The sequence below is a fragment of the Balaenoptera physalus genome (assembly GCF_965194825.1).
Source record: "Balaenoptera physalus genome assembly, chromosome: 14".
NCBI classification, from domain to species: Eukaryota; Metazoa; Chordata; class Mammalia; order Artiodactyla; family Balaenopteridae; genus Balaenoptera; species Balaenoptera physalus.
The window spans coordinates 42110054-42134637 of NC_138893.1; the positions used below are offsets into that span (position 1 = coordinate 42110054).

At 46.4% G+C, this 24584-nt stretch overlaps 1 protein-coding gene across 1 annotated transcript; it reads right to left on the reverse strand.

The window, feature by feature from the left end:
* Positions 1-1824: 1824 nt before the first annotated feature.
* On the reverse strand, positions 1825-24484 carry DUSP5 (dual specificity phosphatase 5). The gene is made up of 4 exons (XM_082424098.1): positions 23917-24484; positions 18785-18933; positions 15535-15754; positions 1825-12756 (listed from the first exon to the last, which is right to left on the reverse strand). The coding sequence occupies exons 1-4, from the start codon at positions 24293-24295 to the stop codon at positions 12350-12352; spliced, it is 1155 nt and encodes a 384-aa protein (XP_082280224.1). The 5' UTR covers positions 24296-24484; the 3' UTR covers positions 1825-12349.
* Between the last annotated feature and the right edge of the window lie 100 nt (positions 24485-24584).

Sequence of the window (24584 nt, forward strand, 5' to 3'; positions counted from 1 at the left end):
AGTAAATAAATCTTAGATGTCTTGCCAGGTTAAGTAAATTATTAGCTCTCTATCAGCAAGGCCACTAAGTCATAGACTCATAGGATGTTGGTACTTGAAGGAGCCTTTGAGTTGATCTAATTCAACCCCCTTCCCTTAGGTATTGAGAAACTCCAAGCCCTGGGACATTAACTAATGTGCCTAAAGAGACGTGACTGGTGAGCGACAGAGCAGGAGTGAGGACAGAGTGCCCTGACCCCCAGTCCAGTGCTCTGGCCATTAAACCACACAGGTCAACAGTGTGCATGCTCTTAATCACAGACACTGACGTGCAGAATGGGACAGGGGAGATGAGGTCCCAAACCCAGTGGTTCTCCAGGTGTATAACACCAATGGAGGGGTGTGTGTGTGTGTGTGTGTGTGTGTGTGTGTTAAGAGGGCAGCAAAGTGTCCCCAGGCAGGTCACTGGGGAGATGTAGAGCACAGTAACTGAGAGTGTTTGGCTCTGATATCAGGCCACTGAGAACCAAATCGTGTTTCCCTTATTGAGCTTGCTGTATGACTTTGGGCAATTTACTTAAACCTTCTTGCTTCCATTTCTTCATCTGTAAAACTGGTAGTAGTATATACCTCATCAGATTGCAGTAAGAATTAAGAGACAATGGACACAAAAGGCTTAGCAAGGTGTTCGGCACATAGAAAGAGCTCAATAAATGTGACCCATCATGAATTGAGCGATTGGGATTGACATGTATAAAGTGATGTGTATAAAATTGATGACTGATTATAAATAAATAAATAAATAAATAATTAAAATTTAAAAAAAAGCAAAAAAAAAAATGTGAGCCATCATGATTATTAATGCTCTGGCATGAAGGTCAATGTTCTTGTAAATTTTAAAAAGACCTTAAGGGCACATGACAACCTGTCCTGGGCTGCAGGCATCTGCAGGGACAGAGGACTTCGAAAGAAGCCCAGCTATGGAGCTCTGTGAGCCCCCCACTGTGAGGACTGTAACTAAGAAAGACAATTTTGCAAAAGAGGACACATGGCTTGGAGTGGAGCTGTAGGCAGCGGGGGACTCAGGGACTGTCCCGTGTTCTCAGTGGACGTTACCTCAAGATGTAACAGTGAGGCCATCCTCACACTCCCTGAGCTAGCCAATTTTTGCAAAATCAAGGGTCCAGAAAAATTTATTCCTCATTTTTCAATCTATTTAAAAAATAATCAAACGTTTAAAGCAAAAAGAACAACAAGTTATTATGAGGTTTATAACAAACATCGAACTAAATTCATTACAACAGTAGCACAAAGACTGGGAAGAGGGACATGTAAATATACTATTAGAAGTTCTTTCTGCTACACATAATAGTAATAGTACTATTTGAACATAGTGGTAAGTTAAAAGCGTATATTTTAAACCTCAGTACAACCGTTAACAACAATGACGACAACAAAATAAGTATAACCAATAAGCCAACAGTGCAGGAAATACGGAATTATGGAAAATACTCAATTTGTCCGAAAGAAGGCAGGAAAAGAGAAGAAAAAAGGTACAAAAGCAGAGGGGACAAATAGAGCACAAATAGCAAAATACCAAATTTAACCTTAACCATATCAATAATTACATTAAAGGTAATTTAAAAGACAGAGATGGTCAGACTGGATAAGAAAAGCAAGATCTTACTATATACCGTGTACAAGAAAACAACTCCAGGGACTTCCCTGGCAGTCCAGTGATTAAGACTCCATGCTTCCACTGCAGGGGGTGTAGGTTCGATCCCTGGTTAGGGAACTAAGATCCCGCATGCTGAGTGGTGTGGCTGGGGAAAAAAAAAGAAAAGAAAGAAAACAACTCTAAATATAAATACACAGATAGGTTCAAAAGGTAGAGTAGCAGTATTACTATGAGGCAATATAGACAACAGAACAAGGACCAGAGCAAGAGACAAAGAGGGACATTTCATAACAATAAAGGGGTCAGTTCATCAAGAGGACACACCAATCTAAACATTGCTGCAACGTACAGAACTTCAGAATACATGAAGCAAAAACTGGTGGTACTGAAAGCAAATTCCAATTTTAGTTGAAGATGTTAACACTCCTTTCTCAGTAACTGATAGAAGAGTAGATGGAAAATCAGTACGGATATAGAAGACTTGAACAACAATTATCAATCAACTTTGACCTAATTGACATTTCATAACACTCCACCCCAAAACAGAGAAATATACATTTGTTTTTCCAATTGCACATGAAATGTTCACCAAGACAGACTATATTTCTGGGCCATAAAATTAGTGTCAAAAAATTTAAGGAATTGAAATCACACAAAGTATGTTCCCTGACCACAGAATTAAACTAGGCATCAATAACTGAATGATATCTAGAAAATCTCCCAGATTCTGGAAATAAATATATCAAAAAAGAAATTACAAGGGAAATTACAACACATTTTGAACCGAATGAAAATGAAAACACAACGTATCAAAATGTATAGGATGCTTAGAGGGAAATTCATACCTTTAAAGGTTTATTTTAGAAAAAGAAGAAAGTATAAAACCAGTGATCAATCTTCACCTTAAGAAACTAGAAAAAGTAGAGTAAATTGAACACAAAGTAGAGTGGAAATCAATGAAGTGGAAAATGGACAAATAGTACAGAAAAATCAATGAAACTGAAAGCCTAGCTGTTTGAAAATATAAATAAAATTGTTAAATTTCTAACGAGGCTGATCAGGAAAAAAGCAAGAAAAGACAAAAATTACTAATATCAGGAATGAGAGAAAGAACACTATTATAGATCCTAAAATCTTAAAATGATAATAAGGAAATAGTATTAACAACTTTGTGCAATGCAATTCAGCAGCTTTGATGAAATAAACAAATTATTTGAAAGACGTAAACCACCAAAGTTCACTCAAGAAGAAATAAGTGGAATAGCTCTGTATCTACAAAAGAAATGGAATTTATAGCTAAAAAGCTTCACAAAAAGAAAACCTCAGGCCCCAGTGACTTCACTGGTAAGTTCTACCAAATATTTAAGAAAGAAATAATACCAATTCTGTACAATCTCTTGCAGAAATTGGAAGAGGAAGAAACTCTTCCCCAATCTTTTATATGTGGGCAGAATTTTCATTATATCAAAACCAGACAAATACATAACAAGAAAAGACTAGAGATCATATCTCCCATAAAGATACAAAAAAATTTAACTAAATACTAGGAAATCAAACCCAGCAATATATAAGAAAGATAATACATCATGGTAAAGTGGGGTTTATCCCAGGAATGCAAGGTTTGATTAACGCTCAAAAATCAATCCATGTAATGAAATTAAGAAAAAAACTCAATTTGCAATGGTTTAAAAAATTACTTAGGAATACATTTAACAACAGGAGTGCAAGACTTGTACCCTGAAAACTACAAAACATTGTTGAAATAAATTAAATAAAACCTAAATAAAATGGAAAGACATCCATGTTCATGGATCAAAAGACTTAACATTGTTAAGACCCTTGCCAAATAAATCTATGGATTCAACACAAGCCCTACCAAAATCCCAGATGACTTCTTGGCAGAAATTGACAAGCCAATACTAAAATTCATGTGAAAATTCAAGGAACCCAGAACAGCCAAAACAATACTGAAAAAGAAGAATAAAGAGTTGAAGGACTCACACTTCCTGATTTTAAAACTTACTACAAAGCTACTGTAATCAAGATAGTGTGTTACTGCTATAAGGATAGATATATAGATCAGTGGAATATATTAAAAAAAAACTCTTAAAACTCAATGATAAAACAAATAGCTTATTTGAAGAAAATTTTCAAAAGATACGTTATCAAAGAAGATATATGAATGGACAATAAGCACATGAAATAATCCCCGTCATTAGTAATTACAAAAATACAAATTTAAAAAATCCAGTGAGGTACCATTACATACTACTAGAATGGCTAAACAAAACTGGCAATACCAATATGAGCTAGGATATAGAGCAACTGGAACTCTCATTTATTAATGGTCAGAATGCAAAATGGTATAACCAATTTGAAAAATATTTGGCAGTTTCTTATAAAATTAGAAATATACTTACCATTTGACAATAAAGATGTCCGTGAATGTTTATAGCAGCTTTATCCATAATAGCCAAAAGCTGGAAGCAACCCAAATGTCCATCAGTGGGTGAACTGATAAACGAACATTGGCATATCCATACATGCAGTACTATTACAGCAATAAAAAGGAATTATTAGTACTCATGGGGACTTCTCTGGCGGTCCAGTGGTTAAGACTCTGCGCTTCCAATGCAAGGGGCACAGGTTTGATCCCTGGTCAGGGAACTAAAATCCCACATGCCGTGCAGCACGGCCAAAAAATAAATAAATAAAAAATTAGTACTCATGAACACATGGATGAATCTCAAATGCATTATGCTTAGTAAAATAAGCTAGACTCAAAAACCTACATACTCTATGATCCCATTTACATGAAATTCTAGAAAAGGCACGATTATAATGAAGGAAAACAGACAAGTGATTGCCAAAGTCTGGGGTGGGGAAAGAAGAGTAAATGCAAAGGAACACAAGGAAATTTGGGGGGTGAATAAAATAGTCCGTATCTTGATTGTGGAAGTGTTACATGACTGTATACATACATTTGTCAAAACTAATTTAACTTAAAATGGGTGAATTTTATGCTGTGTAAATTATACCTCTATAAAGTTGATTTTTTTTTCAACATCTTTATTGGAGTATAATTGCTCTACAATGGGGCGTTAGCTTCTGCTGTATAACAAAATGGATCAGCCATATGTATACACATATCCCCATATCCCCTCCCTCTTGTGCCTCCCTCCCACCCTCTCTATCCCACCCCTCTAGGTGGTCACGAAGCACCGAGCTGATCTCCCTGTGCTATGCAGCTGCTTCCTATCAGCCATCCATTCTACATTTGGTAGTATATATATGTCCACGCCACTCTCTCACCTCATCCCAGCCCACCCCTTCCCCTCCCCGTGTCCTCAAGTCCACTCTCCATGTCTGCGTCTTTATTCCTGTCCTGTCCTTAGGTTCTTCAGAACCATTTTTTTTTATAAAGTTGATTTTTGAAAATTATGAGCATCATTATTTAATTCCCATGTGATAGTACTCTGAAGGGAAGGTATAGGTACCAAGAGAGCGTTTACTATGGAATCCTGAAATCTGAGAAGGCTTCCCTGAGGAAGTGAAGTCACGAATGAGGTGTAAGGAGGCCCATAAATGACCAGGTGAGGAAGGGAAGGGATGAGGCCGAGGGAGGCATGTGTGCAAAGGCCCTGAGGCGTGAATCCTTCCTGCAGCAGACTTTCCAATAGAAATTCCACTTCCGCTTGCCCAACCCTCACACCAGTGGGTAGTTCACTGTTGTAATTATTGTAATTAATAATCATAACCACTATTCATTGAGGACTTACTATGTCTTTGACCTCATACAAGGCAATTATTCCTCATCAGATTTACTCTTCAAAATTGTACCCACAAGGTAGATTAAATTAGTATACTCTTTTTATGGATAAGAACTTTGAGGCTTAGAGAGAAGAAGTGATTTGTCCATGTCCACACAGCTAGCAAGTGGCAGAGCCAGAATTCAAACTCAGGTTTTTGAAACTCCAGCCCTTGAGTTCCTAGAAACTGCTTTACACAACTTCAGTTAGACAATTCATTGGCTCCCCTCTCCAGGCCAAACATCACTACCTTTCCAAACTCTTCTCACATAACAGAGTCTCCAATCCCTTCATTGACCATTAACTGTAAGCACTGTCCATGTCCCACTTGAAATTCAGCTCCCAAATCTAAACTCAATAATGTTGGAAGAGAAGGCTTTGTACAGTTAATGAACTATTACAATGAGATCCCTTGAAACCCCGTTCCAAAGAACAAGTAGATTTCATAGCCTTATTTAAGGGATACAGACATGGAGACATAACTGAGAATCTTTTGAATTTCCTTTCTGGAAAACAGTGTTGTGTAGGGGAGAGAGTAAAGCCTTGGGAGTCCAATGCAAGTTGGGTATCCTGGCTTTGACATTCACAGGCTCTAAGTGTGTAACCTTGGGCTGGGTTTGTAACCTCTCAGTTTTCTCATCTGTAAAATAGGGCTAACAATACTATTCTTGCAGGGTTTTTGTGGATCTTAAATGAGAGAACATAATGGAAAACAGCCGGCATACAACCTGCCCACAGTAAGTGCTTTTTTAAAGGCCCTAAGCAGGCTTCCCTGGTGGCGCAATAGTTAAGAATCCTCCTGCCAATGCAGGGGACACGGGTTCAATCCCTGGTCCAGGAAGATCCCACGTGCCGCAGAGCAGCTAAGCCCGTGCGCCGCTACTACTGAGCCTGCGCTCTAGAGCCCGCGAGCCACAACTACTGAAGCCTGCGAGCCTAGAGCCCGTGCTCTGCAGCAAGAGAAGCCACTGCAATGAGAAGCCCACACACCGCACGACAACGAGTGCAATGAAAAGCACTCGCTGCAACTAGAGTCCGTGCACAGCAAGGAAGACCCAACGCAGCCAAAGATAAATAAATAAAAAAATAAATGAAGGGCCTAAGCAGTTAGATTCCCAAGGGTCTGGCAGCTATGCTTCCTGATTCTAAGTCTACTATTCTTTTCCTCGTGGGCTGGAGATAAACTGTTTTCGCCTTCCTACCTTAGAGATATATTTGAGGCTTCATCCTCTGGGAGGTTTATTCCTCTCAAGCAGCACATTTTCTCCTGGCTGCTGGAGAAGCCCAGGATGAAAAGCGTAGGGATGCTTCAAGGGTCTATTTTAAACCACCACCTAGTGGCTTCTAGGTTTCTATAAACTTTATAAGTGAATGGGGGTGGATGTGTGTGGCAGGAAGGGATCTGACCTGCTACTATAAATAAATACTACCATGATTTTAAATTTAGGTACCCTAATTGATAATATGAGGGCGCTCACCGGAGGTGGGACAAGAAGGGTAGGGTTGAGTTTTCCTGTGCCCAGGCTATCTGGTCATCTCCAGGGCCTTCTTATTGAATACTCAGTCTTTGGGCATTAATTAAATTCTTTAGTGGCAAGTTAGTCCAGTGTGTGGCAGGATCTCCACCCCTTCTAGCTGAAACTGCTCCATCTACAGTCCTTGCTCAGGGATTCTGAGCTAGGCAGCTCTCTGAACTTAGAGGAAACTGATTGGTGCCAGGGTGGACACCTGACCCAAGGGTGTCCATAGGCTGACCAGTGACCAATGAGGTGATGTTGTGATATGGACTCGGACCAATATGGTAGCAGTAATTAAATCTAGGAAACCTGTTTCCTTTAGGACTGGGGAGGGATTCAAAAGTGGGACCTGGGGTTAACAGGCTTATGAGCTTATGCGCAGAGGACAGCATGCGCTTTGAGAGAGATGGAGAGAGCAGCTTCTGGTTCTGACAGCTTTTCATTCCTAACTTGTCATTCATTCACTCCTTCACTCAACCAATACTTATTGAACACCTACTATAAATCAGGCCCTGTGCTAGATCCCTCTTGAAATTCAGTATAATCTTTGCCCTCCTGGTGCTTCTAGTCTGATGACAAACATTAATAAAATAATAACAGGTAAATGAATAATTCTTAAACTTTGGTGAAATATGAAGAAAAGATATAGATAGGGAGCTATGAGAGATTGAACAGGGACGTCTGACCTAGTCTGAGAGCCTGAGAGGGCTTCCCCGGAGAGGTGAAGTTTGAGCTGAGAAGTGAAGGACAAATAGGAGTTATTTAGTTGAAGGGTGAATTTAGGGGAGAAATGTGTTCCAGGCAGAGAAGCCAGAATGTGCAAAGAGGCAGGAGGGAGCATGGCTTGTTGAAAGGAGCTTGTCATAAATCCACTGTAGCTGGAGTGGAGTGTAGCTGGGCATTAAATGCCATTCATATCTACACACAAAAGGTTGTTGTTTTTTTTTTTAATGTGGCCTGAGGAGACTCTCTTCCTTGAAAACAAAAGCCCAATGGACAAAAGCACCTACTGTATACCCCAGGTGCTCAGAGGGGTACAAGATCAATGAAATAGTTTCCTCCCAGGCTCCACCATTTACTAGCTGTGTGACCTTGGGCAAGTTACCTAATATCTCTGAGGCTCAGTTTATGCATCTGGAAATGGAGACAATAAAATCATTTGTACTGAGTTGTGATGAGGATTAAAGAGATGATGCCTGTGTGCGTGCCTAGTTTGACTTGTGGCACATAGTAGGTGCTTAATGCACACTTTTGATATTAGCCAAATGACTGAGAAAGGACCAGGGCTCAATAAGAACTCACTTCTTTTTGCACACTGGTGGGGGGGTTGGAGGTGGGGCAAGACTAACACAGTGTTCAAGACAAGGTAGTAAACAATGCAAGATAACCTGAGGGATGAGCCATGGCAGGGGTCAGATGGTTAGCACAGGGAAACGCAGCCATGTCCACGGGCTGGCATATCTGGGAGCTTGGGCATGAAGCATCCTGGGGCCAGAGGGGAGAGGATGGAGCTGGAGCCAAGAAGAGGGGAGCTGGGGAAGGGGATTGTGTGGGGCTGCGGACATGGGTCCACCTTGAGAGGCCAGCTCCACTCTGGGACAGAAAGTCCAGTGAACAGTCATCAGTACTTATGAAGCTCTCATTCCCCACTGAATCCCAGATTCTAGCAGGTGCTCAGTGTTAAACGGATGGACGGATGATGGTTATCTAGGCACAGAGTCACATCCATCACATGCAGCGTGTGAGGGTTGGGAGCATCTGTGCTGTGGCTTTGAGCAATCTGTCCATCTGGTCCAGGGCTCCCCCCATAGAAAGTCACCAGCAGCAGAATATAGGGTCTCAGTGCCAGAGATTCTAAGACATAGAGCCAGGCCTTAGTCATGGGGTTTGGGTTCTGGACAGGGTTTATTCCAGAAAGAATACAAAACTTGGCAGATTTACTGAGAAGGTGAAGATTTATACAGTCCCATGGATAAATCCTTCAGAGTGAGATGGAGAGTAGCAACACCGAGGATGTACTGGCTTCTCTCTACGTTCATATCACCTCATTCCATAAATGCATTGTGGTATGTTTCATATTTATTACCCAAGTGTTGTTCTTTTTTAAAAGTCACTGCGGAAATGGAAGTAAAGAAAAATAAAGTTGGGAAATTTTAATGGAAACCAGGTAGAGTTGATACCCAAAATATATGCCATAAGGTCCTAGAAAATTGCCAGAGGTAGGCTAAAAATTTGGTTCTGAGCTGTCTCCTTGCCCGAGCAAAGAGGGAAACAGGGGTGGTCACCAACTTTATGGTGTTCAGAAGAGAAACCACCAGCAACTCAGTGAGATGCAGCCTCTCAGGGTATTGAGATCTGGGGTGCTTTTTCCCTGGGTCCTCACACAAAGGAGAACCATGGGTACACAGGGCTCCTGCGAGCACACTGGTGTGAGCTGCTTTTACACTTCCTGCCCCTAGGTCAGGCCTAGCTCAGGAGCTAGGGTAGACCTGAGGAGCTCACCCACAGACTCTGCTGGGCAACAGAATAGAGAGTTAACATTTCTATTCTCCCAGACACATCTCTGCCTGAAGCATTGCTGGAGACCAAGGGAGGTGTTCCTTCAAAACCTGGGGAATGAAGGAACTGGACAACACCAGCTTTAATTCTCCACCTGGCACTGGAAGCCAATGTAAAGTTGGTCTTGGCAAAAATGGAGGTGTAATTAATGAGAAGACTATTAAGGGAGTGAGAGTTACAGAGCCATCCCCAGCTGTGGGGCTTCACTTGGCTTACCCTCCAGTGACTCACTGGCTTATGAGCAATCCTCATATGCCTGATTTGGAGGACTTACTCACCCTTCAGAGAAAGACTTTAATGCAATAAAGCAAATGTCAGCAAGTGGGATGCGGCTTAGCACATCACCCCAGCCTGCATCCAGCTTCCCCCTCCCTGGCTCTCCCGGCTTGCGGCCCCTCCAGCCACTCAGCACCTGGACAGGCCCACACAATGGGACACATTCCAAGGCAGAGCGGAGGCTCAGAGATATGAAACCAGGGAGGGACCTCAGGTAGACCAAGCCCTGAAGTTTGGTCCAGCAAGATTAGAGATGAGCTCTAAAGCACTAGAGTTAGGGGCAGGGTGAGGGCTAGAACCCAGGATTTCTTCTTCCTATACAGTGCCCTTCACTCCACTTTCTTCCCCTGGAAACCTTGCTTGGATTATGCAGATGACGGGTGCAGGCTGAAGGAAATGCAGCTTCCCCAGTCTGGGTGACATTCTTATCTGAGGACTCTCCAAGGAACCAGTGGGGAAGGAAAGGTGTGTGGGGAGCAAAGTCTCAAAGTCTTTGAGGTGAGATGTTTAGAAAGAGCTGGGCTACCCTGGGCTCGGCCGCCATCTTGCTATTTGTTGACATGGTGTTTGCTGCGCGGGGTGCTGGAAGCCTCTCTGGACCCCCCCATAATCACGGGGTATGGATTGGAATCCCTGTGTCAGGCACATATGGTATCATTCCCAGCCAATTTCCCGTTCCCCTTGATTAGGAAACAGGCCCCAAGAGTCAGGCTGGAACAGAGACATAAGCCATGGGAATACGCAAATATTGCCCCTTCCTTCCTCCACCACACAGAGGAAATTACTCAGAAGGCAAGTTGATTCAGCCTTGGATTTAAATCAACTCATTGAGGGATTTACTTAGGAACTCCTGAGGGAATTATCTGGAAGAATTAATTCCAAGGGTAAAAGAGGGAGAACAGGCATTTAAGGTTAACCTTTACCTAGTTCACTTATCTGTCCCTTGGTCATTTTTCCAAACTTTTCTGAGAGTCTGCCACATGCCAGGCACTGGAGGGAGGGGCCTGACCACAAGCTTGCCACTCAGGTTTGCTGGAATCAAGGGTCTTGAGCTCTAAGGGGCTTTTGGGATCATCTAGCTTAGTTCACTCATTTCATGGATGAGGAAGTGGAGGTTCAAGTTGAACTCTGCCCGGGGCTCACAAAGAGCCCAGGGTGGGTGGATGCTCTGACCACCACCTCTCCATGTGGCCTGAGCCTAAGGAGTTCTCTTGCAAGTGAGCCAAGGGAAGCCTCCCAACTGCAAAGCATTATTCTGTATTGTTATGATCACCAGCTCGCGAGCAGACGTACAGCCTCATGCCTCCAACTGCACACCCAACACCATCACCTTAGCGTTCGTTCGGAAATAAAACCCAGTGAGGCAGGCTGGGCCCCGCCTCAGTGTATCCCTGCCTTACCCCAACTCACCAACATGAAGAAGCATTTTTGTTCTTCTTACTATTTTTATTTTGCACTATAAAAAACAACAACATCAACAACCAGTAACATACTGCTTTTCTTCACATTCATATGGATTTTAGGAAATTATTGCCTTTTCCCCTGGAGAAATAACCTACAGACAAAAAGGAAGTAGTACCACATTGAGAAATCTGCAAATCCCAGAAGTCAACAGCTTGAAGACAACCCCGAGGGGCAGGGAAGAAAACAAGTGTCACCAGAGACGAGACAAGCACATATAAGGACAGCAAGCTGGGGTGACAACCGTTTCAGTGCCACTGACCCAGACAGTGGGTACCCTTTCTCTCCTGGCACCCAGTGCCACCACCTCAAAGGGGTGATTGTTGGTCTGTGGTCTAAAGAACTCTTTTCAAATGACGCCAGAGTTGCTTTGAGGAGAGGTGCAACGAGAAAGGTTCAAGTATGAGTAAGAATCATGCCAAAGTCCAAAGTCAGGGAAAAACCCACAGTGAAGAGGAAACCAGAAGTGTTACTGTCTCACTACTTCACCCAAATGATTCCACCTGACCCAAGACAGAGTCTCAAAATCATCTGAGGGTTCAAATCGGCATATACATCATGTCCCTAAAACCCTGTAGGGTTACTTTCCTGACTGGGTGGTGATCAGCTTATGCCCTGAAGCAACAGAGACCGATACGGAGACTGCCAAAGTTAAAAAAATAAGGTGGAAATTGTGCTTCCTTCAAAATGAATTGGCTTCATTACTGCCTTTTCTCCTGGTCCAGCAACTGCTTTCTCTCACGTTGCTGCAGGTATTTATTGCCTTATGCTTGAAATGAAAAGGCAAACTTTGAGGTGCAAAGACTGGGCAGTCCTGAGGGCAGGGGGTCTGGAAATACAGTAGTCAGCACGCACTGTGCTCTCATAATGGCTTGGCCTTCCTTCAGTCCCAAGAACCTATCCCCGAGGCCAGTCTGAAGTTTGTTTGCAAACCTGGTGACCCTTCACTGTCCCACCAGGACAGAGGGACAGAGTGAGGTCTTCAGTATTGCACAGGTATGAAATGTCCACGAGTTAAAATACAAAATCACAGTTGTTCTTGGAGCTGGGCTGGTTCTCCCACCCTGGTCTTAGCAGGATGTGGCTGTGGCCATGGGGCTCTGGCTGAGCTCTGAGACCGTTGAGTGGGTGGGCAATGGTGCCAGCACCGAGGTAGGGAACGTGCAGTAGGAACCCTGCACTTCAGGGCTCAGTGTCTGCAAATGGGCTATGAACGAAGGGCCAGCTGCCTCCCCTTGGGAGGAGGGAGCCTGGGGGCTAGGCGCAGAAGGCAGGATCTCGGACTCATACTGCAGGAGCTGGCCCATGAAGCTGAAGTTGGGCGAGACCACACTCCTCCTCTGCTTGATGTAATCAAAGGCGTCCTTTAGCTGGAACTGCTTGGTCTTCATGAGGTAAGCCATGCAGATGGTGGGCGAGCGGGAGATCCCAGCCTCACAGTGAACCAGGACCTTGCCTCCCTTTTCCCTGACACAGTCTGGAAGAAAGAAAAGACAGTGGAAATGAGTTGGGATTGGAACTCAAAGGCAATTGGATTTAATTAAAGAATTAAAAAAAAAAAGTGACCTAGTTATCAAATCATCATCCCTGCTCAACGTCTGTGGTCCCACACCAAGCTTTTGCCAGTCTTTAACCTCCACTGCTGAGGATAGACTTTGGGGTCCCACCATGATGTCTATCTCTGTGTAGGACCTTCACAATCCTTAGTTCTCCAGGATACTTTCACAGGTTCTGCCACTGGAGGTGCTAGACCTAGAGTAACTCCTTCCTGGGGATGCCATCTTAACTCGGGTTCCACGGATGTATTTCAAGAAGACTTTGGGAAAATCTTTGAAGCTGCATGCAAGTTTTTATTGCACATTCACATTTCCCTGAGAGGGTCCCAGGCTCAAAGACTGACTTGGAGAAGCAATTCCTGTCTCTCAGGGTCTGATTCTAATGGTGATGACCTAGCCCTCATCCTGGTTGAGGCCTTCCAGCCTCCCTGGGATCCCTGTTTGGCTGTACCAGGGCGGGATGCTTGGCTCAGCACCGAGGGTTCCCAACCAACCAAACATACAATAAATAGTGCACAGCCACTAATTATAGCCTTGGCTAAGTAACGCTTACTAGACGGAGGATATAAATGGCTTTGGCAAACTCCACCTTGCACAACAATGGGAGTCACTGCTACAAAGCTACCACCTTCAGTTAGCATTCGTTAGCTCAATATGACAAAAGTGGGGTGCCCTCCTTTTCTGTTCTACTCCTCCCCCCAAAAGAGCTCCAACTGTTAAAAATGAGCAGGGGTAAAAGGTTAAACATATATACACATCAAATAAAAACCACAAAAAAGAGTCTTTCCAATTCCCTCTCTTGCTAGTGAGGAAACAATTACATCACAGGAAGTTAGATGTCCATGGCACTATGTAAGGCCACAGTATGCAAAAACATTTAAGATTTTGAAGGGCAAATAAAAAGTCAGCCCCCTTACCCACCTCCCTCCTCAAGTCCAAGAAATTTGCAAGTGCATCTCTAAGATCTGAAAGATCCAGTTTCTGAGGAGTCAGGGAGGAACCTGGAGTTTCCCCAACAGAATGAAAATCCCAAAGGACACCCCAGGGTTCCTCATTAGAAGTGCCCCAATACAGTCTCTGATTCAAAAGGAAAAAAAAAAGAGTTCCTGTAAATTAGTTCAACAGGGACTCCAAGTTCCTAGGATTATAGGGTCGTGACTCCAACCATCTTTTGCTCCTCCACCAGCAAAAAGCTGGTAGTCTAGCTTTTAACTGGCCCAGAGCCAAATCCCAGAAAGCAAAAGGCCTACAGTGTGTTGCTTCTGGATCCCACTTCACCCCTGGGGGCTTGCCTTCTATGTGGCCCTCGGAAGGGGACAATGCATGGTTCGGCCTCAGTCCCTCCTTCCTCCAGCAGGGCAAGGAGTCTGGGGAAAAGCATCTCGTGTGCCTTCAGAATGCTGTGGGTTTGTGCGCTTGTACACAGACACAATGCACACACAGGATGGGGAGGGAGGCTTCTGAGAAGTGATGGGGGCGGGTTTCATGACTTCACTGAGAAGCTATCTAGGTAATTAAATAACAGGCTGACAAGGGCAAGGCATTCCCAGGGACAGAGAGAACAAGTCAAGGGTTTCCCACCCTGAACCCATCATCTTGACCGTCTCTCAGAGACTCCAAAGGAACCATCGCAGCCCAGAGCCTCCGGGAACAGGGAGGCAGCCTCGGCCTCTTGCCTCTGGTGAGTTTCTCGGCAGGCTTCTGTGGAGTAGAGATTGTGTGTGCTGAGCGGAGGGCCCACCACGTGGTGGAAGGGGGGCCTTTAACGGCTCCCTGCACTAAGTAATCATTGCTGCACCCAGCACCGGCCTTTCTCCCTCCAACATCCCTCAGAGCACGAGGCAGGAAGATCACCGCTCAGCTTCAACAGCTACGCATGTTAAAGGGAAAGAAGGACTCTGGAAAGGGAGGCAAGCCCACAAGGATGGGGAGTGGTGGGTGCTTGCAAATCTGAGACACAAAAAAGTCAGTCCAGCCCCCAGGGGAGATGGTTGGGGGAAACAGAGATGTCAAATGAAAGAACAATCCAGCCTGCTCGAGGAGTTGGAATCCCAAGGCCCAAAGCCCTTTCTAGGCAGAGGGACCAGAGGTTTCCAGGCCTACACAGTGGAGTAAATGATAACTGCCTCACGGAACGTACAAAGGATGCAAAAAGATGCCAACTTCTCTGTGCATAAAACACAGAGCTTGAGACGAGCGCTCTCTTTAGTTCAAAATCAGCTGAAAATGCAAAACAATTGCCCCCAAAGCAGTTTGCCAAAAACCACGGGAAGCTGCCGGGGCCCTGGGGGCTCAGTGCGTAAGGAGTGCTCTCTCAGTCCTTCTGTTTGCTTTTAAAAATATCCCAACCTACGTAGAAGCACAGTTTGGGTGGTTCTTTCCCTCCCCTGCTTCCCTGGCACGGAGCATCACACACGGATGCACCCTGCTTCCCACCCAGCCAGAAACACTAACAAGAGCGACAGAGTATTGCCATAAAATTGTAGTAATTCATTTATCTTGCAAATTAAAGCTCCTATTAATAGCAACTCAAATCCTCCCCTCTGTCGTTTTGGTCGGTGCATCCAACCAGCCAAGTTGGCTCTACAACAAGATGCTTTTCTTCTCAGTGAAGGGAACCCCCATCAGTACATCAAAATCCAAGAACACGTTCCCCTCGGGGGCCCCCAGAACAACTGAAGGGGAATGGCTGCACCTACCAATGAAATCTATTGCTTCTTGAAAGTGGGAGCTGATGTTAGCCGCATGGCTGTCTTCCACGGGGATCCATTTGTAGTGTAGGTGGGTCGTGCAGGCCTCAGAGGTCCGTCGTGAGACATTCAGCAGAGCCGTGATGTGCAGGTTGGCGAGGAACTCGCACTTGGATGCATGGTAGGCACTTCCAAGGTAGAGGAACGGAAGGATTTCAACTGGGCCGCCCTGGAAGCAGGGGCAAAGGAGGACAACCAGGAAACGTTGGATTAGCTTGCTCTTTCGGGAGAAGAAACAAAAAACAACCCTGACCTATTTGTTTTCAGGTGGGAGGTTCCCTTTCTGGTTTCCAGGTAGAGAGTTCAGAGTCAGCATAGTTCACCCAAGAGTGTGTGGGTGGAGCCTCCGTCCTGGTAAACTCTCTACCCTACATTACTGCCTTGTGACTCAGTGACAGCAAATCTCACACAGCTAAGATTTTCATTTTCTTATGTATATTGAGGTGGTAGGAAATGCCGGCAGCCTTCCTATGCTGACAAGGATGAGAAGAGGGTGGTGTGATGGAAGGCTTGAGAGGCCCGTGTTGTAGTTCTAGCTGCCCTGAGAGTGCCAGGGTGAGCCCTTTAACCTTGGGGGCAGCCTCGGCTTCCTTCTAGATAAAATGGAAAACGGTTCAACAAGGTAAGCCCCCTCCTTTACAATCCTGACGTTGTATATAATGTGTTTCATCAAATCTAGGACACTGTTGATCCTAAGATGCATTTGGAGCTCAGAGATGTTAAAATATACTTCCCCCCGCCCCCCAAAAAAGTATACTTCTCAGAAGTGAAAATGACCACTATCTATCCAAAATCCTCAGATAATGAAAAGCTGTTAGGCCATGAGCAGGGCCTGATCTTTTTTTTTTTTTCCTTTGGCTGTGCTGCGCTGCGTGGCATGAAGGCTGCAGGATCTTACTTCCCCAACCAGGGATCGAACCCGTGCCCCCTGCAATGGAAGCATGGAGTCTTAACCACTGGACTGCCAGGGAAGTCCCAGGCCTGATCTTCTTCTTGTGGGGCTGAGTTTTGGTGAGAGACGCAGACATCTTCACCCTTTTGGAGACCACCTATACCTGAGGTTTCTAGTTAAGAAGAATGCCCAAAGAACCAGAGACCATCTACCCTGAGGCAAAGCTAAAAAGAACAGCTAGCTAGTCGGACTCTGGCAGTCTCAGCATTTCCAGGGTGGCAAGAAAAGCCATTGTTCCATACTTGGAACAATGGGAGCCCCTGGAGATTTAGAGGGAAAACACTGAGCTGGGGTGACAGTAGCTGTGTCTTTGCCAGCCTTTCCCATATCATCCATCCGCTTCCTGTGTTTCCATTTCCTGTCCTGGAATAAGAGTAGAATGGAAACTCTCTGCCAGACCCACAATAGGGAAAGGGGCACGGGACGAGGGCCAGGAGAAGGCAATTCTCAAATTACCCCGCATGGGTGTTTGCTTTTTCTTTCCTGAGAAGTCATGTGCTTAAGGCAAAGGCCAGTTTGGCCACTTGAAAGAAAGTTACAGAGATTTTACAAAAGGTAGTAATAGTAACCAGTATTTTTATTAGCTGGCCCCTGAGCTTAACACTTTAGGTGTACCTACATAGATCTCTCCCTCTCTTTAGAGCCTGGAAAATGCTGACACACAAGGCCTGGGATCCTACTCAATTTCTCCTGGAGCTTAGCCCAACACCCCTGAAACCATGTTTCTTTCCTTTCTTGAATCTTCTTTTTAGACTCAAGAGAAAGAAACCAAAGGCCTTCAGGAACCCCAAAGGTTAACATGACCTCACCTGGCTTCTCTCAAGGCAGAAGCGCTACTAAGAGTAGCACTAGGGGGTTCCCCAGATGAACGGTGGAAACACACCAGGGCCTCCCTGGTCCTTGCTTGGCCAAAGGTCTGCTGTGCTTTCACAACATCCTGCAAAGTCTCGTTTCTCTTTCACTTTCTGAGAAAGGAGGGGGAAAACACCACCCAAACAAACAAATAAAAATAGAAATCCAGCTAAGCCGGATGCCCATGGCTTGAAAGCCCAGGGTTCATCATACACTGTAATTTTAATAAAAGAAAACAAACAAAATAATAACCCTGGCACCTCGCCAAGCTAATAGGTTTCCATTCAAGGAAAAGCCACCTGGCTGTATTTGGAAGTTTATCCCCAGGGGCAGAGCTCTGCTCTTGGCAGGCAGCTGGCACCTTAGGCAGTATCTAGAAATCTTCCTTCTTATGATTTGGGTATGTTCTTATTTTGTGCAAAGAACCTGAAAAGCTCCTCCTACCAAGTCAGATGCCTAGACTGGCCCTCTTCCAAAAGAAGGCATGTGGAAAACAGAACAGGGTCCTGAAAAGAACCAGAACAAGGAGTTAAGAGAAGGGAGTTCTGGGCCTAGTGCAGCCATGAACCCAGCTGCAGGATTCTTGGCAAAATCAATCATTCCACCAGCTGTGACAGTTTTTTCCTCTGTAAAATGGGAAGGTAGGTTTTGATCTCTGTTTTCTGCAGATTTGGGTCCTTGCTGGCTTTTTCCACATCCTCCTGCAAGGTATAGGTAACCCCTGCCTGAGCCGTCCACTTTTTCTTCCTTTAATGAGTTGCCAGAAAGTACAGTTCTTTGAAGGGAAAAACCCCACATGTTTGTAGACACATGAAATCCTCTAGTGTGTCTTGATCTCTGGTTTCAGAATTTATGGAATTATAAGCATCAGAAACCCCTAGGGGAGGCTGCTTAGCCATCCAAATAGTAATTTCTCTACAACCCTTCCCCAATCTTCCTCCTTCAGTTAAAAATACCAAGACACGCCTTTACAGGTACTGGGTTGGTTTGCAGAAACTGCAGAGCATGAACAGTTATGAAGAAGATCAACACAGGAAGCCTGAAAGTCAGCTCTGAAACGTCTTCAGGGAAACCTAAATCGATATTTCAAAGCTTCTCTGCACCTCCCAGGCCAGCTAATAATAATGTATCTTTCGCTTCCACTTTTTGCCAGAAGCCACCAAGCATCCTGAAGCGCATTTGCTCTTGTCAGCTTATTTGCTGGAAGGAAGCTCATTTACTCTTAGATGGAAACTCAAGTTGGCAAGCAACAGAGGCTCTCTAAAGCTAGAGGCCTCTGCCAACTCCCTGATCCGCAAACGAACCAACCAAGGTTGCTGAGCAGGGAGTGGAAGAGCCAGGGTGCTGTGCAAGGAACAGAGCCAGGAGCCGGGATGGTACTTCCACACAGTGTACCTGGTCGTAAGCCGGCCTGTAGCTGATGTTGAGCACTGATTTCCCACACTGACTGATGAGGGCTGTCTCGGTTTCAACCTTCTCTGGTGAAATGGGTTTTACGTCCACGCAACACTCAGGATATTCCGAGTGGAAAGTCTCATAACCCCCTAAAAGACAAAAAAAAAAGCAAGAAAGATATAAGCATCGATTTTTCTCAGGCTGTCAGAAAATGCCCAGAATTGATCAATACCCTCAGTGTGGAATAGTAAAAAAATATTCAGCTACCATACATTTTGGTCATATTAAAAAATTGAGCCAAAACAAGTAATAGTTTTAGAATAGAAACGGGCTCCACAGACACACACACACATACACACACACTCTCTCTCTCTCTCCTAAAAAGCTATAGTTCAGAGAGGCAATGATTAACTTTCTATGCCTATCAGAAGAAGCTTAAACTGTGAAAGGAAAAATATCTGACATCTGGCAAATATTAACCAAATCCCTCCAGAAAACAAAAGCTATTTTCTCTCATTTATCTAAAATGCAGGTGTGATTATGCAGAATTTCATTAATCTGTGAACGAGACTCCTAAACTGGTCTGTTTCATCCCTAGTCCCTTAGCTCTAAACTGGATTATAGATGAAACCTCCTCTATTCATAAGGGAATGGGGGCTAACACGAGGTTTAAACTCAGGGCAATAAAACAGCCCTGCCCTTTCTCTTTGCCAAGGTGCTAAGAACACTGCTGACAATCCTCTCCACAGGTCCAATGTAATCAATCTAGTTAATTACCTTCCAAACCAGAGCAATGAGGCCTTCTGAACTTAATTCTTACCCCTTTAAGAAAAAACTCTTTCTTTCTCCTTGATGACCACCTACTTTCCCTTTATCTCCTTATTACCCTCCCCTCCTGAACTTTCTCCCCAGCTACACACACACACACACACCCTCATACCTGGCAGGTATGATTCTATAAAAATCCTAACTACATTTAAACTTCTCCAAATGGATCAGATCACTTAAGGTAAAAACTGCTCTCTGACCAAGTCATAGAAACTTGAGCAGGTAAGTTCTCAGGCCCATACATGAGGTAGGGGAGAACCAAATGAAGCACTGGCCTCGAAGCCTCAGAATGCCAAATGCTGCTGGGTGCACAGGCCAGACTTGTGTGGGGAAACACTCTGCTTCCAATCCAAAGGGACCTAAAGACACTTCCAAGAGCCTCCAGAAAACCTGCTTCTTTTTCTGGCCCAGAGAATTCACTTGGGGTCAAAATCATCAATTTTTTTTTTTTTTTTTGGCCATGCTGCGCAGCTTGTGAGATCCTAGGTCCCAGCTTATGGGATCTTAGTTCCCTGACCAGGGATTGAACCTGGGCCCTGGCAGTGAAAGTGCTGAGTCCTAACCACTGGACCGCCAGGGAATTCCCTAAATCATCAATTAAATAAGCATTCTGAGACCATGTATTTTTCCAAAAAGGCCCCCTTTTTTTCTTCTGTCTTTTGGTGTTGTAATAGCCCCACAGTGGAGGACATGGTGGCTTTTTAAACCCCTGCAGTAGGCAAATGGTTAATGGATTACACGGCAGTCTCCAGCTCTCTCCCAGAAGCTGCAGCCAATTCCTAGAATGAGTCATCTAGCCATTACTGCTTCCTCTCAGCTTGCTGGAACTGCCCCCAACCCCATTTAGCACACCCAAATCTCCCCTGTGGTCACTTCAACAAATAGCCAATTGGGCCTCCCCAAATGAGCTTCTGGACCTCCACAATGACCACGTTCCCGGTCATGATGACAGGCCATGCCTGAGGGAGGCGGAGGTGGAAAGTTTGAAGGTGTCTGTGGCTTAGTTTCCCCTGCCTCCCCACCATTGCCCCCACCCCTTCCCTCCCAGAAGGCAGAAAGAAACCACACTTACACTGACCCTCAGCTTCCTCCGAAGAGGTGTCCCTAGTTAGCAAATCACTTCCTGTGCCTGGGCCTCAACATTTTGGGTCCCAGGAGACAAACTGAGTGATAGGGGTTGGGAATCTGAAGTAAGAGCGGCCCAGGCCCTCTCAAACTTCAGAATGAAGCTTGGGAAAGAGAAGCCTTCAGGCCACCCCATCTCTTGGCTTTAAATAGAGCACTTAATAGTTGGCTGTTGGGCTTCCCTGGTGGCACAGTGGTTAAGAATCCTCCTGCCAATGCAGGGCACACGGGTTCAAGCCCTGGTCTGGGAAGATCCCACATGCCCTGGAGCAACTAAGCCCGTGCGCCACAACTACTGAGGCTGTGCTCTAGAGTCATCGCGCCACAACTACTGAAGCCCACGCGCCTAGAGCCCGTGCTCTGCAACAAGAGAAGCCACCACAATGAGAAGCCCGTGCACTGCAACGAAGAGTAGCCCTTGCTCGCCGCAACTAGAAAGCCCGCGGGCAGCCATGAAGACCCAACACAGCCAAAAATAAAATAAATTAAAATAATAATAATAATAAAAAGAGTTGGCTGTTAGGAGGACAGACAGGAGGTGCGGGTGTGGGCTGGGTCCTGCCTGCCTGTTGACAAAATAAGGCAGGCAGACAAAGAGTCTCAGTGTAGTTGAGGGACAGATAAACAGGGTCCTGCCTCTTCCAGCTGGGGTCAGGAGTCCTATAGATTAGATGGTCTGTCTTTCACCCACTCCCATCAGAGGCATGGAGAGACGGAACATTCCTCTCTGGTGCCTCACTTGAGCTGCAAGAGCCGTGGCAATTCTTTTGGCAGCTTCAGTCCTCTTCAGAGTGATTCTGTTTTTGAAAACCACCGCATTACCAGGGGAGCTGAGCAGAGAAAGCACACGGACACTATATATAAATACGCACTGACAATGCCGTTCGGTCTTCTCATTGTAGTGGGTTTTTTTGGGAGGGGTGGGCATTGAGGGAAGTGTAAAAGGCATTGCAGGACTTCCCTGGCGGTCCTGTGGTTAAGACTCCGTGCTTCCAATGCAGGGGGCTTGGGTTCGATCCCTGGTTGGGGAACTTAGATTCCACATGATGCGTGGCCAAAAAAAAAAAGGTTTGCCCCACGATCTGAGATGCCACTAGATTAAAAACCTGAACTCTTATCTGGACGTGAGTTAGGTAAAGAAATAATTTTCTTTGGCAACAACTTAGTACCGTTATAAGGGTAAGTATTAAGCAATTTCTACTGAAATTTAAAACGGACATAACTTTCGACCTGGCAATTCTCATAATTTTACTGAAAGATAGTGCACATGCAAAAGCATTTGGACAAAGTTATACTCTCCCACACTGCTTCAAATACTAAGGCTGGAAGCAGCCTACTTACTGGCTATCACCAGGGGATGGGTTTAAAAAGTGAATAGGACATGTATGCTCTGATATGGACAAATCTCTCAAGATCTAGTTAGATGAAAGAGGCAGGAACAGGAAATATACAAAATCATTCTATTTTTACTCATGGAAAATTAATTTATCTAAAGATGAACAAGAAATAGTTGACTGTTGTCTCTAGGGAGTAGACTGGGTTCTAGGGCGTGCAGAAGATCCACTTTTCATTGTACAGCCTTTGTGCTGTATGTTACTTACATTAAAAAAAATTTTTTTAAACATTAATTTTCCTGAGATGTGAGTCTACAGAGCTGCCTACTTCCTGTGGCAATAACTTCCAAACTGCTAGCATGGCCCCCTGGAGAGGGGTGGGGAGCACAGACAGGACCCGGAAAGGTTCCCTGGAATGTATCTCTCATGCTACTGGAGAGGCAGAAGCTTTTTCTGTACTTACTGCTAAGAAGAGGAGACAAAAAGCATATCAAAAAGAAATCAGGGACTGTGTGTGAAACCTCTGCAGAGCTTGGAGGGCACTCTCCATCTCCTGGGGGCTGAGGCTGGGTAAAAGAGGAAGATCGTCATCTTCTGCCTCTGTTGTTTCCCTAACAGGAATCAACAGGGGACAGTCTGCAAGAGGTGCTAATAGAGGTGGGAGCTGCCCGTGTGCCTCTGGAATCTCCTGGCCTGGAATGTGTAAAACTCCACAAGTTGCACGGTTTTAAAACAGCGCTCTCACTCTCTCAGCTCACTGCACCTGAGCTCTGAATCACATCAGTGTTACACCTCAAGGTGTCCCCGTCAGAGTCGGCCCGCGCAGCCTAGGCTGAGTCCTCACATCTGCCCTACAGGCTACACCTTCCATACATCTGAGGTTACAAAGGACTCAAATACAAGGTGGCAGCAGTCATAGGAAGTGACCCAGAAATCAATACTCTGGAGTCTGAGAGTAAATCACCCACCCACCACCAACGTCATCTCCCCCAGCAGGTGGAATGGGCAGACTGGTGAAGCAGCTTCTGGAGATCTCAAACCAAATGTGACGCAATCCCCTTCACAACCACCCTGTGGCACCTCTCATGTGTCCTGGCTCGCTGGCCAGCCTGCCTTCCACCCCTGGCAGACAGCATTAGGCCCGCCGGGTTTGGCCCAAGACCAGTACAGGAGATGATCCCGGGGTGGGGGAGAGGAGGTGAAAAGGGTGTCAGCTCCAAACGGAGCTAGAGAAAGGCCTGGGAGGGGAGAAGGGGAAGCCAAGGAACAATAAAAAGCAATAAAATGAAATGGAAAGGAAGGGGAGGGGAGGAGAGGGACTCGCCAGGGTCAAAAAGGCAAGAGGGTCGAAGAAGACACAGCCTAACATACGTTAATCGTGCAGGAGGGAGGAAAGGGGACACCGCGGCGCCACGCTTCGGGGGTGAGGGTGTTGCGACCTGCTGATCCCTCCAGATCTGTCCATCAGGACGGCTCCAGAGCGCAGGCCCCAGCGAGAGCGGTGAAGCCGGCGCCAGGAAAGCCGGCCCGCGCCCAGCACTAGCCGACCGACCCCCAACTGAGAAGCAGCGCCCCCGGCTGCGTAAGCAACCCCACCCCACCCACCGGGGCCGAAAGGCCGATCGTCAAGCGCTTTCGAGGAACGCGAGTGGGGAAGCCGTGAGCGCTGACACTGGCAGTGCCCTCCCTAGCGCACGTCGAGCCCCAAGGTGCAGACTCCCGCCAGCGGAGAACTGCTCGGGTTCTAGCGTCGAGGAAGGCGCCCGGCGCCAGCAGGGGACCCCAGAGCCCGGGGCCGTCCCGGCGCGGACGGTAACAGGGGACCGGCGTCCCCGACGCACTCACCTTTGAGGAAGTAGACCCGCGGGCCGGCGGGCAGGCAGGCGAGCAGCGAGGTGAGCACGACGCGCGCGGAGCTCTCCTCGCGCAGTTTCTGCCAGTGGCGGCTGCCCTGGTCCAGCACGACTACGGCCGCCACGCCGCCGCCGCCCTCCTGCAGCAGCCGCGCGCGCGCCGCCTCGTCCGGCAGCACGTAGCGCGCCGACACCGCGCCTCCGCGGGCCCGCCGCAACACCACCGAGTTGAGGTTGACGTTGAGCGAGCCGCGCACGCTCGAAGAGGCGAAGGCCAGGTAGGGCCGGCAGTCGAGCACCACACAGCGCGCCGCAGCCTCCTTGCGGAGCATCTTGCGCAGCTGGCGCCCGTCGAGCGACGTGACCTTCATGCCGCCGCCGCCCAGCGGCCCCGCGCCGTGCGCCCCGCAGGTGCCCACAGCCAGGGTGCCCGCCGGCGAGGCCCGGGAGGGCGACCCGCGGGGCTGCGGCCGGCCGACCGAGCCCGGCGCCGGAGCGACCGCTCAACTCTTCTTTCCCGCCTTGCACGCTCGGCACCCGGCCCGGCCACTCGCCGCCCCAGAAGCCGGGGATTCCACCGGCAGCTCAGCGTTTTATGTGAATGGGTGTACAGCCTGTGACGTGGCTGCCCATATAAGGCCGAATAAGGGTATTTCCCCG